General features: G+C 46.8%; 1 protein-coding gene across 5 annotated transcripts in view; it reads left to right on the forward strand.

Moving 5' to 3' along the window:
* The window catches only part of KCNAB1 (potassium voltage-gated channel subfamily A regulatory beta subunit 1), a 364,487-nt gene extending 347,680 nt beyond the window's left edge, over positions 1 to 16,807 (forward strand). For 3 of the 5 annotated variants that reach the window (XM_071220561.1, XM_045197194.2, XM_024562976.3), the window contains exons 12-14: positions 2,394 to 2,514; positions 8,950 to 9,038; positions 14,441 to 16,807. In XM_071220561.1, the coding sequence (XP_071076662.1) occupies positions 2,394 to 2,514; positions 8,950 to 9,038; positions 14,441 to 14,530 (300 nt within the window). In that variant the 3' untranslated portion in view covers positions 14,531 to 16,807. The remainder of the gene's footprint in view (positions 1 to 2,393; positions 2,515 to 8,949; positions 9,039 to 14,440) is intronic. The other 2 variants (XM_071220559.1, XM_071220560.1) reach the window with 1 other exon arrangement.
* The last annotated feature ends 1,582 nt before the right edge of the window (positions 16,808 to 18,389 follow it).

Consider the following 18,389-nt stretch of genomic DNA (forward strand, 5'->3'; position numbering starts at 1 on the left):
TGAGGGTACAGGGGTGAGTGGGGCAGCCTCGGCCCTCGAGGAGTAACATGGGGACTCATGGAGAGACAGGCAGTGAAAGGGTGAATTAGGGAACACCGTGGAACCCACCAGCACTGTGGACCCATGCAGGACTGCCCACACAGCCGCCTGCACGGAGGCGGGGATGCTCAATCCCTGGTTTCTCAGATTCCTCTCTCAACACCATGTTGGCTGGCCCCTCCTCTGCCAACCTGTGTCAGGACCAGAGATGTGGAGATGACTAAGGAGCTCTCCCTGCCTTCCTCTTAGAAAGAAATATCAACACGCAGTCAAATCGCTGCAGCCATGGGGTAAGCGATGTAGTGGGGTTGGAAGAGGAAACTTCATCTTTTGATTCATAGATGATCGCCCAGTCTACAAGCTAGTTTATTATTGTGCACAACCACACGCCCTGCCAATCTTCTTACGTAAAACCGTGGCTTGTTTCCATAATTAATTAGTATTTTAATTAAGCCTCATCTCTTAACATCTTCCCACTTGTAAAGCAGGGAAAGCTGTTTATTTCCAAAGCACTTTTGCTTCCTTTGGTAGGAGGAAAGCAATGTAGATCCTATGCATCCACTTTTTTAAACAGCCTAACCAGCTCGTCTCCCAACGGTGAAGGCAGCAGTGAGATTTACAGTGTTGAGGGGGAAGAGAGTGTGATTCGACAACTGCGTATTTGACATTTGTTACTTTTGGGAGTCTGCCTCTAACATGGCGTTACGCCAGTGCGCACACACGGCATATAACTTGTAACCCAGTCCTCAGAGCAAAAACGCAGTGATTTGAACATACGATTTGAAAAGCGGATTTCCGTAGATCGATAAGTAAACCAACCGCTCTCTATGTGTGTGGAATATACTGAAACCTCAGGAACTCTCTTCGTTATAGTAAAAAGTAATTGTTCAAAACGCATTTGCCGATTGGTTTTCGATCTTTTAAAAACCTGCGTGACATTCAGAGATACTGGTCCCTGAAAGATGTTGTGAAGGGAGAGCTAGGGACGTTTCTCCGTCTGAGGACAGCACAAGGAAGCTCAGGGACTCTCGGCACACCCAGCATCCCACTCGGGGGAGGCTCTGGGCCCCGGCCGCACACTCATGGTCATAACTGTCCGCCCCATCACCGGCGGCAGCAGCTGCGGTCTCCAGGCCACCCTTCCTCCTGGAAGATGCGGAGGTTCCCAGGGCTGAGGCTGGGGAAACTCCCGGCCAAAGTCTCAGGCGAGGAGCCAGGCCCTGAGCCTTTGAGAGGCAGGAGGCGCACAGAGCTGGGGTGGCTTGCCCTTTCTCTTTTTCACACCTGCGAAACCACTCCCCGAGGTCATAAAAAAACATACTGTGGTTACCCTGTTCTTTGGAAATGGTGTCTTAGAATTGGGGGGGGGGGAATACTTTAAAAACAAAAGTCAGCTGCCTGCTGAAACGTGGGCGGAGTGTGGGTGACAGCTGCAGAGCCCGCAGCCGCAGCCGTGGGGAAGCGGAGGGTCTGCTGTGGCCCTGGTGTCGCAAGGGCACACGCGGGGTGGGTCTCATCATTTTCACTCAAACAGGCCGGCAGACTCTTACGAATATTCTGTTCCTTGGGATGTTGGAGCTGAGTGCTAGTTTTGTGGGGAGGAGTGCATCGTTCCCTGTGTCCTAGTAAGAACAGAACCTTCTGGAAAAAAGGCCGCTGAGAAGTTTTAAAGATCTTTCTCCTTGCATTCAGGCTCGCACTGCAGTCTACACAGTAGGGTCAGCCAATTCGCACAGGGTTTAAAGAGCAGTTTCCCATTGTGAGTTTCCTTACCTTTTTAAGTTTCATTACCCATTTGGGAAAGTCTTTATTCACTTGAAAAGTTTAAAAATCTGCTTGGTTCCTATCAGTTACACCACGTCTACTTCCAGGAAGGAGCGAGCAAGCTAACAATAAAGCCCCATTACAAGAATACAAGACGGGGAGTAAATTGAAGGCAAGAGAAAGGAAGTTATAACAGAAACGTAAGATAACCGCTTCCTTTGAGCAGGAAGCTTGACGCCCAGCGTTCTTGAGGAAAAGGAAACATAATAGGCCTCGGTGAAATGTAAATGCTTTTTTTTTCCCTTTTGCTACCTTCTAAAATCAGGCTATTTCGATAAGAAACATCATTTCTTCCACTAAGCAAACTGGATATAATTGATTATGTCAGGATTTTAACCACTTTGGTGCATGTGGATGGATTTGTTTCAAACCCATAAATGAGGAGCGAGACCAAGAGGAACATTCGCCTGCAGCGCAGGTCAGGGAGATGCCGGAATTCACCAGGAGGCCCTTCTATTGTATTGAATTAGCTATCTCTGACATCACACCCTTACCAGACATTAACATTTCAATGTTCTTTTTCTTCCTAGTGCTACCAGTGGTTGAAGGAACGAATTGTGAGTGAAGAAGGGAGAAAACAACAGAACAAATTGAAAGACCTCTCGCCCATCGCTGAGCGTCTGGGCTGCACCCTCCCTCAGCTAGCTGTGGGTAAGGCGATGCCTAGGGCGGGGCTCTGCGGGAGCCCAGAAAGTGCCGTTTCCTCTGCTTGGTCCACACCCCCACCGTTACAAAATATCTATTGTAGGGCAGACTGATCTCTGGAGCATAAATTCTAAAACAGGGTTTTCAAAGCTCCCCAGAATTTTCTATGTGCTAAAACCTTTCCTTCCTTCCCCCCTTCCTTGTAACACAGTTCAAATGAGAACATGTGAGTGAAAACGCACACACCCTCCCAGTGTCCGGGTGAGACCCTCTCAACCGTGCGGGGACCTCCTTCTCTTCTGGCTCAGTTTCCACCCCTGTCGAAGCTTAGGCAAAGGGGGTGATAGGCGGAGAAGCAGCCTGCGGGAGAGGCCCAAGGCCACATGGGAAGCCTGTCCTAGAGGAGCGGCTTCACCCTGAAACTTCCAGGGGGCTGTGAACACTGCTCTCCTAAACCTTGAAATCGATAAAAGGTCACGGTCACTGGTAACACCTGAAAACCTCATGCACCAGCACGGTCCAACAGAATTATAAAGTGAACCACATATTTAATTTTCAATGTGCCAGTGGCCATATTCAAAAAGGCAAAAGACATAGGTGAAACTAATTTTACTAAAGGATTTTATTTAACCCCATATAGCCAGCATATATCATAACTATAAACGTTATTGAGATCTTTTACACTTTTTTTTTTCCATACTGTGTCTTCAAAATCCGAAATGTGTGTGTGACACCTACAGTGCATCTCAGTGCAGCCTAACTGCTGATGGGAGACACCTGGTTCTTCTTGCTGACATGTGTAAAGAATTACAATCAGCAAATCGAGTAGCGTGTGGTCAGTTTATTAGTGGCCCGTTCCCACGGAAGAGAACAGAACTGGGTAGAGTAGGGGGTGAAAGGCAAAGTTTCAGAGCGAAGCAAGGCGGGAAAAGTAAGAGCGGCTGCAGACCACGGTGGCAAGTCCCCGGGCAGCCTGAGGCCGGGTGGCCAGAGGCCCAGTGGCCCAGGAGCCAAGAGCGTCAAGAGCGCCCCGAGCCCCCAAGAGAGGTCAAGGACTATATAGTTGGTGGGATGGGAGAAAAAAGTTACATATTGGTTAACGGGTAAATGCGGTGCCAGCTTTCCTGGGGGAATGTGATTGCCCCAATGTAGGTATGTGTGGGGGTCTGTTAGTCCAAATCCTTATCCTGCTCCAGACTCCATTTGTTCACCTTGTTGTAAAACAAATACATGACAGGAGGCAGTTAATTAAAATTGGGGCACTTTCCAAAGTTATTTATGGGCTCTTTCTGTAAGCATCAGGGACTCCCTCGTAAAACAGATAGCGACCAGAGGCAGACGATTAACCAAAGTTGTTTTATGGGCTTCTCTTTGGGCACCATGGACCCTCTCCCGCGTTCCAGGCCCTGGGATGAAAGCACAGTTTCAAGGCTTTCTTTCCCAGATAGTGGAAAAGCTACAAAGAATTTCAAGGACTTCCCTACTTTCTTGCTAACATAGTCTTTCTTGGGATGTTGGAACACCTGGTGATATTATCAGACCAGGCTCAGGACTGCTGAGCTAGTGTCTCCTGTCTCCTTCCTCCTCCCTGCCTCGGTTTACTATCTAATCTACCTAATTGGTGAAAGGCAATCAGGATGCCAGACGCTGACCAGTAACACTAGTGCGGTCTCAGTTCTTCCTACGCTGTCTCCTGCCTCAGAACCACAGCTCACGCGTTCCACAGGCACACGCGGCTAGTGACTGGGTGTCACAGAGAAAAGCGTGTAGACTTTCAGTCTCCTTGCTGGGGGAGATTTGCCAGGCTCTGTGGTAACCACTTTCTGCCACTGTCTTGTCCCCTTAATAGTCAAAGGTATCACAAGCCCTAACCCACAGACGTTAATGGAGTATCTGCTATTCTTACTTCCACTTTACAAAGAAACTGAAGACAAAAAAATTCATATGGTAGCTGGTATTACGAGACTTAAGGAGTTCGCAGCTCGGGGTGCTCTATTCAAGAATGAGACATGGTTGTCACAAGGTAGTTTTATTTACTGGTGGCAAGTAAAGGAGACGAGGGATTCATATCCAAAGCTATGTCTCCAGAAGGGAGATTGAGCCGTTGTTTGTGCACCCTATTTGGTCAATGACACAATTTCAGTTGGCTACACTTAGTGGGTTGGGTTACTGTCAAACGCATCCTGTTTACAGCTGGCTGCAAAATACTGTGCTACATTTTAACATACACCAAGAAGAGCATTTGCAATAGTAAGAATGGCCCAGACCTTGCAACCCTCGTCCTAGCTAACACTGTGGGAAAAGAATAAAATAGGTGTTCAGTCTAGAAAACAATTCCTAAGGATTAAGAAATAGCAGGAATTGGAACAAATCAGATACAGTGACCTAATGATATTAAAAAAAAGAAGAAGAAGAAGAAGCTCAAGGTAAGTCCTAGGCAAATAAAATAATGTGATAGAGTATTTGTTAGGTGATTGACCCTTCTGAGGTTGGAAGGCCAGGAAATGGTAGCTGCCATTAACAGTCACAGAAAGATGGAAATGGGAGGTGGTTTGAGGGTGGGGAGGAGAATACCATTCACCTAAGTATATAGATAACTTGCTTTAATCCTTCCTTAAAGAAAAAGAATATATTTAATGTGATTACTTAGCATCCCTACAGCTTTAATGAACACAGTAAAAAATATTAGCTATTTGACCATCAGCAAGTTATTTAACATACGATCAATTTTCTCATCTGTAAAATGGGTATAATAATACATATCATATACACTTGTTGGGTAAAGGGAAATTACATGTGTAAAGCGAAGAGTAGGTGCTCTTCGTAGTCGTCGTAACGATGAGGATGAGGATGTTTTTGCAAAGAATTAAGACACCCTGGACCTGAAACTGAGTCTACCCTTGGCCACGACATGTGGTCAAAGTAATAGATACAAAGAGCAGCACTTATTCCGGAAACAGTCAGTGACACGGTTTTTAGGTAGTAGCATGAAAGTGAGTATTAAATTTAACTCTGAAGGAGTTGGAAATCGTCTTTCTACAGAGGAAACTTCACAGGATTTAGACTTCCACTGGATATTAGATATCCACAAAAGACCCGCTCTACAGATCTAAGTTTAAATTAAAACACGCTTTGTTTCTCCTTTTCCTCCCCGTGTGCCCCAGATGTCTGTCTCGCCAGTCATTTTTTTCATTCTTTATAAACAAGTAATTTTGTTTTTAACCACAGAACTCTCAAATCAAGAGAGGAATTATTTCCAGGCATGTTACCTTTAATCTGCTAGAGGGCGTGGGGGAGGGGAATCCTGCAGCAGGAAAGGAACTACTTGAAGCCAACTGCGGGCTGGCTCCCCCATCCTGTACCTGCCCAGCAGCCAGCATTCGCACCTTGCGGGTAAAGAGCCACGCTGGATTGCCTGTTTGGTCACACTGGGTTAGATGCTAGCTATCTACAGTCATCGCGTGTGCCACGTCTGCTGCTGGCTGCTTCTGCCCAGGGGGCTCTCCTACACCCAGAGTGGGGAAGTGGCTGTTGCTGATACCAAGTAGTTTGTGGGCAGTGATTTTCCCCGTATCCTGCTTTGCCCTCAGAACTTCCACTAGCACCATAAAGAGTTATAAGTGCAAAGGAGGAAATAATACAGCCACAAAAAAAAAAAAAAAGCCCTGAATCACTTGGCTCGTTGCCTTTATAGAGCATTATTTTGCCCATGTGGAAAGAGTTAGCAATTGCCTTAAAAGGCCTGAGCGTGGTAACAGCTTAAGAATATTAGTTGACAGCAGGGTCTTGAGCAAATTGGGGCAGCAGAGGTGCTTGGACACTCTTCCATCCACCAATCACTCATGCCTATGTTTACTCAGCAAACATTTCCTAGGCACCTGCCGTGTGCAGGTCCAGGCTGAGTGCTGAGCATCCAACCACAGATAAACTCATCTCTCGGCCTGATGGGAGAGTCAAAAAAGTAAGCAGATCACTGTTATACAGTGTTGTAGTAAAATAATTGGGAAAGGCCTGGGGATTTTGGAAGTAATGTCTACGGGCTCCCAACACAGCCTTGGATTCAGGGAAGGGCTTTAGGAGAAGATAGTTCCCACGGGGAATCTCAAATGATAAGTAGATGTTAGTGAGGCAAAGGAGGGAAGGAGGCAAAGAGAAATTCCGGGACAAGGGGATTGCTTGAGCCAAGGGGATGGAGAGGATTTACAAATAGTTCAGTGCTCCTGAATGACAAAGTTCAAGGCAGGAAACAAGGGGACAAGAAGCTGGAGAGCTGGGCTAGAAAGTGAGGTTTGCCAGGGTGAGAAATGGGGACCTCACTTATAGGACAAGGATTATGTCAGGCACATGTTGAAGAACACTGAGCCAGGCAAGCACCATGGTCAGATTTGTATCTGGAGAAACTGCTGCTGGGTGTGTGAAAGCTGTGCGGGGGTGGGCTGAGGGCGGTGGGGGTGGGGGGCATCCGAACAGGAGGAAAAGGCAGACAGTCTAGCAGGGGCTGGTCGGGGCCTGACGGAGGGCAGCAGACAGCTGAACCAGAGCTGTGATTCTCGGCTGCGGTCCCTGCATCCACACAACTCAGCAGGAAAAAGAAATGATATACTGGTGCAGGCTGTAACACGGATGAACCTCACACACCTGTGAAGTGAAAGAAATAATTCTGTTTAGCAGAAACGTCCAGAAACAATAAGTCCCCAGGGCACACAGCTGATGAGTGGTCTCCTGGGGTTGGCAGTAGGAATGGATTGACTTTGTGAACAGGCACGAAGGAGCTTATTCAGGTGATGGAGATGTTCTAAACCTGGATCTTAAGTGGTGATGGTTGCATGCTTGACACATTTACTAAAAATTACTGAATCATACACAAAATAGGTCAAAAGTTTGGTATGTAAACTTCACCTCAATGAAGTTTTTAAAAAAAGAAAACATGGTCCCTGGATCAGCAGCATCAGCATCACGCGGGAGCTTGTCGGAAATGCAGATTCTCAGTACCTGCGGGGTAGCTCAGTTGGTTAGAGCATCATCTGGATACACCGAGGTCATGGGTTCAATCCCTGATCAGGGCACATACAAGAAGCAACAAATGAATGTATAAATGAGTAGAACAACAAATCAGTGTTTGCCCCCCCATCTCAAATCAATTTTAAAAAGATGAAAGAAAGAAATGCAGACACTTAGGCCTGTCCAGAGCTTCTGAGTTAGAAACCCTGGGGGTGGCACCCAATGACTGCTGTTTCACAAGCCCTAGGTGGTTCTGATGCATGCTGAACTTTGAGAGCCACTGGATTGGAGAAATATTTAAGCAGCAACTAGACTTGGCAATTAAAGGGGAATGTGGGATCAGAAAAGGACGATCCCTAAGTATAAGTCCCAGGTTCCCAGACTGGGAGGCCAAGTTGCTAGTGAAGCCACCCGATGAGATTGGGAGCACAGGACAGGCAGGCTTAGGGGAAAGCAGCAACAAGTCTGCAGTCCTGTGGGACACCTAGCAGGGACATCCAGCAGACTGCATCCATGAGTCTCCAGAATCATCTAGTTCCAGGCAGCTATGAACAGAGAAGTCTACTGTGAGCACAAGGGGAGGGAGGTGGGAGAGAGGGAGGGAGAGAGAGAGGGAGAGAGAGAGAGAGAATATGAGTGAATATGAATATGAATGAATCAAGTCCAAGAAGGGACAAAGAGACAGATCCAGGGCAGGGTGTGGCCTCAGACAGAAAGAGCACATGGCATCCTCCGAAACTGGAGGATGTGGATGTGGACTGTGTCCATGGGGGAGAGGGGAATTAAGGAATATCCCACCTGATGAACGGACTTAATTGTTTACAAGGTCAAAGGCCAGGTTATCTGCTGGGGTCAAGGGGCAGGTGTTGATAGAAGGTTTTAGAGGTTACCAGAGAGCAGAGGAAGGAGAGGAGTGAGGGAGTTGAGGGCTGGGGAGGTCAACACAGGATGAATCTCGTGTTAGGAAGAAAGGGTCCAGAGACAGCTGACAGATAGGTGGAAATGAAGGAACCACTCAAAGTCTGCAAGGACGCCACGGAACAGATGGGGGAGAAAGGAGAGCATGACCAAGACGGAAAGGCAGGAGGCTGCGGGCCAGCATGGACACGGGAATCTGGACGTCTGCCGGTGAGCCGTGTCAGGCGTTTTCAGGAACAAGAACGTGTACCTGGGCTGGGTAGCTGGATCGGACACCCCAGTAGTTAGGGCAAGGGCCCACGTAGAAAACACAGAGCTCTAAACTCAGAATTGAAACGCACAGATCCTACCAAATCCTCTTCACGACAGGCTGCTGCTGAGGTTTTTAACCCTGGAGTGCACTATCCTCCCCCACTGACGTTGTAAGTTCTGGTCGCAACAATGGTGGCTGTAGGTGGTGTTTATAAGCTCATCAGTGATCAGGAGGGCTTGATATGCTGACCCAGCGTTCTCTCTTCCCAGCATGGTGCCTGAGAAACGAGGGCGTGAGTTCTGTGCTCCTGGGATCATCCACACCTGAGCAGCTCATTGAGAACCTGGGTGCCATCCAGGCAAGTACCACAGCCCTTCCCACCACTCCCGGGAATTTCATGGTGTCGTTGAAGATGTCCCGGGGCAGGGTCCCGTCTCTCCCCATCTCTGTCCTTCCTTGTGTCACAGCTTCCCAGTTACATGAGAGTCCCTAACAGGCTGCCTGTTCCCAGACTGGGGTGGGGAGGATGGGGAGGAGGGACAAAGGCATACGAGGTAGCAGAGCTTTATAGTACATGGGTCCAGGAGTGTCCTTTAGTTGACAGGCGATGTTCTCAAACCTCATTTCTCAGGATGTTTTTTTTTCTGTGGGACAGGGCACTCCATGATCCAAGCAATGTTCCACCTGGTGACCCGGTCGCCAGGCCTGACCACAAAAGCCTGCCTAATAACCTACTTAAAATGTAATAGCCACAGGACAGCACACTCATTTGTCCTTTCCACAAACACTTCCTGCCGGCCTAGACCGCTCTCACAGCGTACCGCTCTCCCTCTCCCATCGCAGCACCATGGCTACGTGGTGCAATTGTCCCCCAGTGGGACTGAGAGCTCCCCGAGGTCAGACACCTGTTGGATGTCTCGGTTCTCCACTGACTTCCCATTCTAGCATGTGATACAGCCCTTAGTAACGCTCAAGAAACACCTATTGAATGAATGTTTGCCATGTTGTCTTAAAAGAAATAGGATCAGAATTCTAGTTTGGAAATCCAGGGTTACATCTCCCTGGCAGGAAATTCAGAGGTGCCCATCCCCATTTCCTGCCTTGGGTGGATTGTCTGAGGCCAAAGGCACTGGACAGAGCCTGCAAGGGCAGTGGGAGTGGACATGGGAGTTCTGAGGAGAGGGTGGGGCTTAGCAGCTTTGGGACCTTCCTCCTGCCCCAAAGGCCAAATCCCAGTTCTGAGCCCCGCTCAGCCCTGTCGAGGGCCCCGGAGGAGCCAGCCCACAACTCCTGCCATAGCCAATGGCTGCCCAACAGTGTCCTTTCCCTTTGCTCACTGGGGAACAGAACTGTCTCACAGCTTCTTCCCTGTCCACCTGTCCCTGAAGCAAGCGCTTATCTCGCCCTATTACCTCTCCCAAGAGAAATAGGTGGAGGTGGGGACCAAGTTGACTAACTTAAAATGTTGAGAAACCCTTTTGAATAGCCCAGGATACGCTGGGAGATGCATGGTGTGGTCTTCCTTCCCCATCATCACCTTCGTGGGCTGTGCAGCCACGTCATCATCTCCGCCTCTGCTTCCATGAACCCCCGGGGCCCCACAACTCTCCTGGATGTGGGGGGGCAGGTCTCCACCCTTGCATGGGGAATGCTCCCTCTTGGGAAAGTCGCCCCACCATCTCTTTGCTGATGCTCAGGAAAAAGACAAAGGCTGCACAGTGACGATGAGGAAGTAAGGGAACAGTCTGTACACAAGAGAACTGGAATTCCACCCCATGACTTCAATTCCACTAACACGTATGGAGCCCGTATTCTATGTGTGGCACTACGCCAGGCAGAGAGTGCTGGGCTCGGAATAGGATCCTGCCCTCGAGTGCCCACGGGCTGGCTGGGAGTGAATTAGCAATCTATTCCTTAGCTCGTTCAGCAGAATGCAGAGAGCCTACTGTGACCAGGCAGGCACTAAAACATATTGTCCAGGCTTCAAGGAGCTTACATTCTAGTGGGAGAGGCACATAATAAATGTATAATTTCAAATTGTGAGGAGGGCTATTGTAAAGAGGGTGTTGTCATAGAAACTCCATGAGAAATGGGTGGACCCGCTTTCAGTAACGTCCTTGCCAAAGCCCCTCTGTGTTACGTGCGCTGTGAAGCCTGGAAGACAAGGACACAGTGCGCGGAAACCCAGGAGAGCTTGTTCCAGCCCTGGGGAAGCACCGTGTCAAGGCCCTGAGGCGGGCAGGGACTTGGCCTTTTCCAGGAACTGCCAGCCCAGGACTAGTGTGACCGGCACGTAGTGAGCAAAGGGACAGCGGCTGCACAGGAGTGGAGCGGCAGGCAGGGGACAGATCTCACAGGACACAAGAGGGGTCAGAGTTTTGCTCAACATGTGAAGAGTCCTTTGGAGAGTTTTAAGAGGAGGAGGGACATGCCATTGTTAGCAGTTTTAAGGACTGTGCTGGCTGCTGTGTGGGAAGTAGAAAGAAGAAAGGCAAGGGCAGTCATCCAGGTGACAGGCAGTCGTGGCCATGGAGGTGAAGTGCATGGATCCTGCAGGTTTTGGACAGAGAGACAGGACTTGCTGACAGATTGGCAGGAAGAGGGAGGAACTAGGTTCCTGTGATGCTGATGCATCGTGAGCCCTGCCATCTGGGGGAGTCGAGAGGCCTGGATGGGAAAGAGAGGTCACTCCTGCGCTGTGGGAGCGCTCCAGGTAGTCAGGACACACTTCAGGGAAAAACTAAGGCATCTTCCCAGAGCATCTCCCCAGCAAGGCCCTGGCTGCTAGCGAAATGGGCCACCATGCTCAACAGGTAAGAGGAAAGGGAGGCTACCTGAAAAGGGAGGCTGCCCCCTTGGGCGCTTAGCATCCACCAGGCCCCCTTCCTACTCGTCTTCCACCAGTCTAGCACCTAAGAATCCACCCCAGGCAAGCTGTGATGGGGCCCCTCAGCGGGGCAGGAAGCAGGCTGGGTGGCTGTGGGTTCCAGCAGTGCTGGGATCGGGTGCAGAATAGAAAGCTGCAGTGCCAGCAGCTGAAAGGAAATTCCTGGTGGGCCCATCAAGACCGCTGTGCCTACGTCGTGCGTGAGCTAGAGGGGCACGTGTGAGTCAGGGCCTCGACAGATGGGGAAGGGAGGAGTGGAGAAGCCACAGCTGCAGGCGGCCCGCCATCACCTGCACAGGCCCCCCGTCCTTCCCGCTTCTACCTGAGGAGAGAATTGCCTCTCTCCCTCCACCCTGCCAGCCTCAAAACCCTTCTGAGGCCCCATCACCCAATCAGAGCAGTTCAGGCTCCCCAGCAGTCTGGCCCTTCCCATCTAGGGCTCATCATCCCCAGATCCTAACCTCCAGACACCATGAACCACTCGGACCCCCAGAAGTAACAGTGGACCTCTGCCAACCAAATGTCCACCACCCTGGCCAACGAAAATCCTGCTCCAACCCCAAGGTCCAACTCAACAGTCACCCAGCCCTGGGAGGACTTCCCAAACACCCCACTGACTGGGCAAACCTGGCCAGACCGCCCCCACCCACCAATTACTCCAGTCAGTATAACGCCGGCATGGCAAAACTGGTGGCCTGTGGGATGTTGTGTAATCTGTGGGTGCAAGTGTTTTCAAACAGCTGTCAACATTTAAAAACTTGAGCAATTTCACATAAAATTCTGGGTGGCTTCTCTTGAAAATTTAGGTCTGTGACACTATATATACATTTTTCATGTTTTATTCAAGTACTTTTATGGTTTCAGCTTTTTTACACGTTTAAATCTCTATCTGAAATTTATTTTGGTGTAATGAATGAAGTTTCTTTCGTCACATGGTTCACCCACTATATTTTAGCACAAAACTTCCAGCAAGTCCAGTTTCTAGATCTGGGTCTCACTGTTGCGATCTCACTTTAAATGACACAGTAGTTTAGCTCCTCGGAGACTCCAGAACTGCTGGGAAATCAAACTCTTCCCTTCAGCTTCTGGTAGAGAAACATTAACCAGAACCAGTTCCCCAAACTGAGTACCTCTGCTGCTCTGCCAAACCCGAAGGTTTCTGAGAATGGCTCCCGAGTGAAGACAAGGTCACCCTGGCCAATGTGATTGCCGCAGAGGAAGGGTGAGGCTGAAACCGCAGAACTGGTTGTCATAACTGCATTTCATCACAGTCTCCACACAGGGTCAGGCTATTCCTGTGAAGAAGTCTGCCTTTGTCCCTTGTGGTGTAATGTGCGCCCTTGGCCTGCTTCTCACAATGAGTGCCAGCCCCGGGTGATCTCATCCTTTCCCAGGGGGGGCTTCAATTAGCGTGTCCATGCACATGCCTCAAATCCTCAGCTCCAGTCCTCCTGCTACTGGCAAGCCAGCCCCACAGCGCACTTCCACGCGAACATCCCACAGGCACCTCCAACTCAACACACCCCACTCCACACTTCTCCTGTGGATTCCGATCTTAACCACCTGCATCAGTGTCCTTCTCATCTCACAGCCTGGAAATCGTCCTCCAGTGTCTCAGATCCCCGCCCCTTCTCTACTCCACGGCCGGTCCTAGTTAAGTAAGCCTCAGTGTCACTGCCTAGGACAACAATACACTTCTAACCTCCCTGTCCCCTTTCAATCTGCTCCAGCTCCTCCTTCAAACTACCACCAGGTGCCTGACGGGTTCACTCCAAGCTGAGAAATTCTGAGAAGTTCCCCCACTGTCTACAAAATAAAGTCCTGACTCCAAAGAGAAAATGATATCCAAGGCCTTCCACCCGCTCTTTACCCCAACTTCTCTTTCCCCAATTCCTACAGTTCCCCGACCTCCACCACTCATTTCACACTTGCATCACTCTGTTTCATGGACACTCTACTTTTTCATGCCATTCCATCTACCCAGGATGCCTGTTAACCCCTGGCCATCCTTCACCAGGGTGCTGGTCACCAGTGGTAAAGAATCCCTCCTTCCCCCGGCTGGTGTGGCTCAGTAGATTGAGTGCCAGCCTGTGAACCAAAGGGTTGCCAGTTTGATTCCTCAGGCCTGGGTTGCGGGCCAAGTCCCCAGTAGGGGGTGCACAAGAGGCAACCACACCTTGCTGTTTCTGTCCCTCTCTTTCTCCCCTCCCTTCCCTTCTCTCTATAAATAAAATCTTTATTTAAATTGTTAAAAAAAAAAATCTCTCCTTAGTCTCTAAACCTGTGCTGTTCAGCACTGTAGCCTCTAGCCACATGTGGCTACTTAGCATATGCTAGGCAGCTAGTCTAATACAGTCAGTGTAAAATGCACAGGAGACTTGAAAAACTTAGTACTTTAAAAATATGTAAAGCATCTTAAGAATTTTCTATACTGACTACGGGTTGAAATGATGTTTTGGATATAATGGGGTAAAATCATGTATTAGTTTCACCTGTGTCTTTTTACTTTTATTAATGTGGCCACTAGAAAATCTAAAATTACATTATGTGGCTCACATCTTATTTCTACTGGGCAGAGCTGCTCTGGATATTATATGTTTCTTTCAGCCTTCATTTGTGTCTTATGTCTTCATTTATTCAGTCAACCAACAGTTATGAGCACTAACTACGAGCCAAGCGCTCAGAGGCGCTGGAGATGATAGAGGTGAACAAAACAAGGTCCCTGACCTCAAGGAGCTTACAGTCTCGTGGGAAGCTGATATTTCAGTCATGGTGCATAAACGCACTGCAGTCTGGACGACTTTGCCTAACATCGAGCCCAAAGAACAAATATCAACAACTAATGACATCTCTTGTGCTTCTCATGCTCTCAGGTTCTCCCAAAGATGACATCACACGTGGTAAATGAGATTGATAACATATTGCGCAACAAGCCGTACAGCAAAAAGGACTACAGGTCATAAGGCCAAGCATGAGCCACAGCGCTGCATGGTTAAAACATCGGTCGACACCGATACAGAAAGGTGTTACTAGCCAGTCTTTTCAATCACTTAGCAGCTGCTGCTCAACCTCTAGTGTCCCCGGATTCTGAGGTGTCTGCTGTCGCTACCACTGTGCACCTGAATTATGAGCACATCTGAAAATTCACAACTAAGAAAATCCATCCTATTTTCTTATCTTGGACTGGAGTCACCTGTTCTTGCATTGCTCTCTGTACACCTCATGCTAATGCAATGGAAAGTGTATGGGCAGGAAAGATGTAGTACTTTCAGACATTTGGCGACTTAAAGAAGGCTATATAGATAGATGTTTTTACAAATGAGCAAAATCCACAGATGCAATGTGGACCACATCAGAAAGAGTAGGCTACGTTCACACAGAAGTCCTGTTTGGGAAAATAAGCAGGAACAATTTTACATTTTTTTTTCTATTCTCATATTCCTGTTGTTATCAAGTTGTTTCACTAATCATTTTCAACAAAACTGTAACTCGTAGGTATTTGCTTTCATTATCTTTTAAATATTCGCTGTTGCTTAGCCCAAGAATGACCCTGTGTAGCAGCTCACCCAAGGTGTCTGTCAGCATTCTAATGATGTTATGTTCATTTACAGCAGAGATGGTAAAAGGACCATTATGGTAAATTTATGAAAAGGGAGGATTACACTACTATGGAAGTTTAGCTTTGAATAAAATGTAATGCATTTTCAATGAAATATTCATTTTTGACTACATCTTATGAAAATCTGCTTTATATTTTTTGACTGCTTGTAGATACAACTTCTGCAAGTTATATTTTTGAGCTTTACAACTAAATATACACAGGCTCAGTTTTTTTCAGTAAACCTGTAAAATACCCAGAAAGGCAAATGACTGCTGTTTAATTAGCACTGGGATTTTACAATATAATGCTTGGTATTTTTGAGGAGTTAGTAACATAAAAGTAAATCATGGGCTTTGTGAAAAATGTTGTCAGTACTCAGCATATGCTGGGTGAATTAACTTGCCCAACAAAAAGCAAAATGTTAAAGAACCTCCTGACTCTATACCCACAGTATGTGCACTAAACTATATGCATGAAAGCTCACTGCATGGATTAAAGGGGCCTGGCTTTAGTGCACTCCGAAGCCCACGTCTACCTAGCCCTGCCACTGTCGGCGACCCACCCTCCTGAATACTCCATGAGAGAAATTTGGGGAGTATGTTGTGTGTACCTGTTAGAAGAGAAAAATAATTTTTTTCTCTTTTTGGGGGTGTGTTAGGGGTGGGAATCCTATAACTCTATTTGGACACCTGAGCATGTACAAAATTTTAATTTAATTTTCTGACCAGTTGGTCCCTTATATAGAAATCATTTTGAGATTTACAGAAATATATCATCAGCTTTAAATGCTATTTTCTACCTTCATTTTCAGATATGTATTTCATAGTGAAGTTCTAAACCTCAAAATGTTAATGTGAAATACCAGTAAATTTCCTCTTCGGTTACTACTATCTGTATTCAATTAAGGAAATAGTTTGGGTTTTGCCCCAAAGTATCAGAGTGATGATGAAAATGGATCATTTCTCAGTTTTTGTATATTCAATCAATCAGTGGACTAGTGTGTATACAAACGAGCTGAAGTTGTCTCATTGAAGCTGCAATTTAACCTATTAATTTGCTTAGAGTAATAAAAGCATTTTGTGCATTTAATCTGCTAGTTTTTATCTAATCTTTCTTTCACTATAAGGCTGTGTGTGTGTTTGTGTGTGTGTGTGTGTGGCTGGAGATAGGTATCTTCACCTATCCAGGTCCATAAAACAGGCAGTAATATTCATTTAATAAAAATTATGTTGGCAGGTAGGCTGTAATGAATGATATCTAAGAAAAATAGTGATGGGAATTAAACTGCAATCTATACTTTTATTATTAATGGAGTAAAGGACTAGCTACTAGAGATATCATTTCTCATTGGGTTTTAGAAGTACTCTGCACTCAGGTTAAAGCTTCTCAAACTCATTTATTAATAAAAGAGCCTGCAAATTAAGATCAAATACAAACATTATTGCTTAGCCGTGGGAACAGCTAGCCTTTTTTATACACAAGTCATCTGCCATGGTAAATATACTAGATAAGAAATGCATTTCACAATTATATCCTTAGAAAAATTTCCATGCACTCTTATTTCAGTCTTTCCTGGAAGGAATTCCTTGGGAGAGAACATACCATTCCTAAGAGTAGCCTGGGTAATAGCCATCCACATCCTGAAATTTCAGCCAGGGGAAGTGAAAACTAAAAACCCTGTGCCTGGCTTTCCACTTTAAGAACTGTCACTTCGTCTTCATTAATAGTGTGCCACAGGTCGTAAGACAGCAGAGCCTCAAAGGACCCTGGCCATCTTCGAGACCACCCCTCCTCGGCAAATGAGCAAACCAAGCCGGAAAAGGTAAGAGGTCTTGCCCAAACTCACACTGCCAGTTGATGGCAGAACCAAGCATAGAATCCAAGTATTTTGTTCAGTGTTCTTTTAAGTACAATTTTCTTTTTTAGCTTTAAAGCTTTATGGAAAAGTAACTGTATATGTGAATTTTTAAAAGTTTGGATATGAATCCAAATTCAGAACCGGGTAAGAGGGAAAGGCCAAAGAAGTGATCATTAAAACTCATGAAGGCCAATGAAAAGTTAGGCCCTAACCACCTCCATGAAAACTTAAACCAACCACTCAAAATCACTCCTAACCTTAAATTAATTCCCCTGCTTGGGAGTCCACACAGGTGGGAGACAACCCCTTCCAGCCCAAACACATCTGTAGATTGCTTCTCTCCACACATGTACGTGCCCATGCCCACCCCTCCTCTGCGTCTCCAGGACCAGGAGTAACTAGCACGAGCCCTGAAAACAGGAACGGGGCACACACTGGCAGAGGCCCGGTGTTCTGCTCTGTGATGTAACCACACACGTGCCAGACAGCGCCACACAAACCCTTGATCAGTAACTGCAAAAATGCCCATTCACATGTGGGGGGCTCCAACGATGGGTAATGGAAAATAATGTAATATAAAGATGATGCACTTACTCACACGGTTCTCATAAAGACGACTAGGGAAAAACAAATTTTAAAAAGCTAAGTTTAATGACACTTAGAGAGACCTTTCACAAAAATTTTAGATATGAATCCAACCTCCATATTTCAATTAACTGTAAAACTTGTTTTAAATTATTCTTTCCAAATTAGGATAATATACCAAATAGGACAACCAGTAAATTTTTTTACTGGCTAAGAATTATTTCAACCCAAGATTTAATTAAGTTGCAAATGAAGAGACTAAAAATAGGGAAATATAAAATGCTCCAACACCTTAAGCCTCTAGTTATCTCAAGGGGTGTAAAAAAAGCAATTTAATCACTTTAAATCCCAATTACAACAGAACCCTTTTTTTTCCTGTTGTCGGATCTGAGAGTCTTTTTGAGGTTAACAATTCTCCAGCAAGTTTTTACCAACTAAACCAGGACCAGCACATCGTACTGCTGTGTGCCACGCGGCCATTCGAGATGGCGGGGGCAGCACTGGGCAGGGCTCTGCAACTCGCACGAGCACAGTACTCATGTCCTGCACAAAACTGCGGAACTGTGAGTACACACCTTATAAACTTGGGCAGAGAAATTTATCTCACGCAGGCAGCTAGAAATCGTCATCAGGATGAAAACCAGAGTGCTGTGAGAAAAATTCAGAATCAAAATGAAATTATGCTTACTCACTTTTCTACGAATTACTCAGTTTATTAATTCAAGAGAAATTCTTTGAAGAATACTAAGTTGATGCCTCTATTTCACCACCCCACTTT

The sequence above is a fragment of the Desmodus rotundus genome, chromosome 2 (assembly GCF_022682495.2).
Source record: "Desmodus rotundus isolate HL8 chromosome 2, HLdesRot8A.1, whole genome shotgun sequence".
In the NCBI taxonomy this organism is placed as follows: domain Eukaryota; kingdom Metazoa; phylum Chordata; class Mammalia; order Chiroptera; family Phyllostomidae; genus Desmodus; species Desmodus rotundus.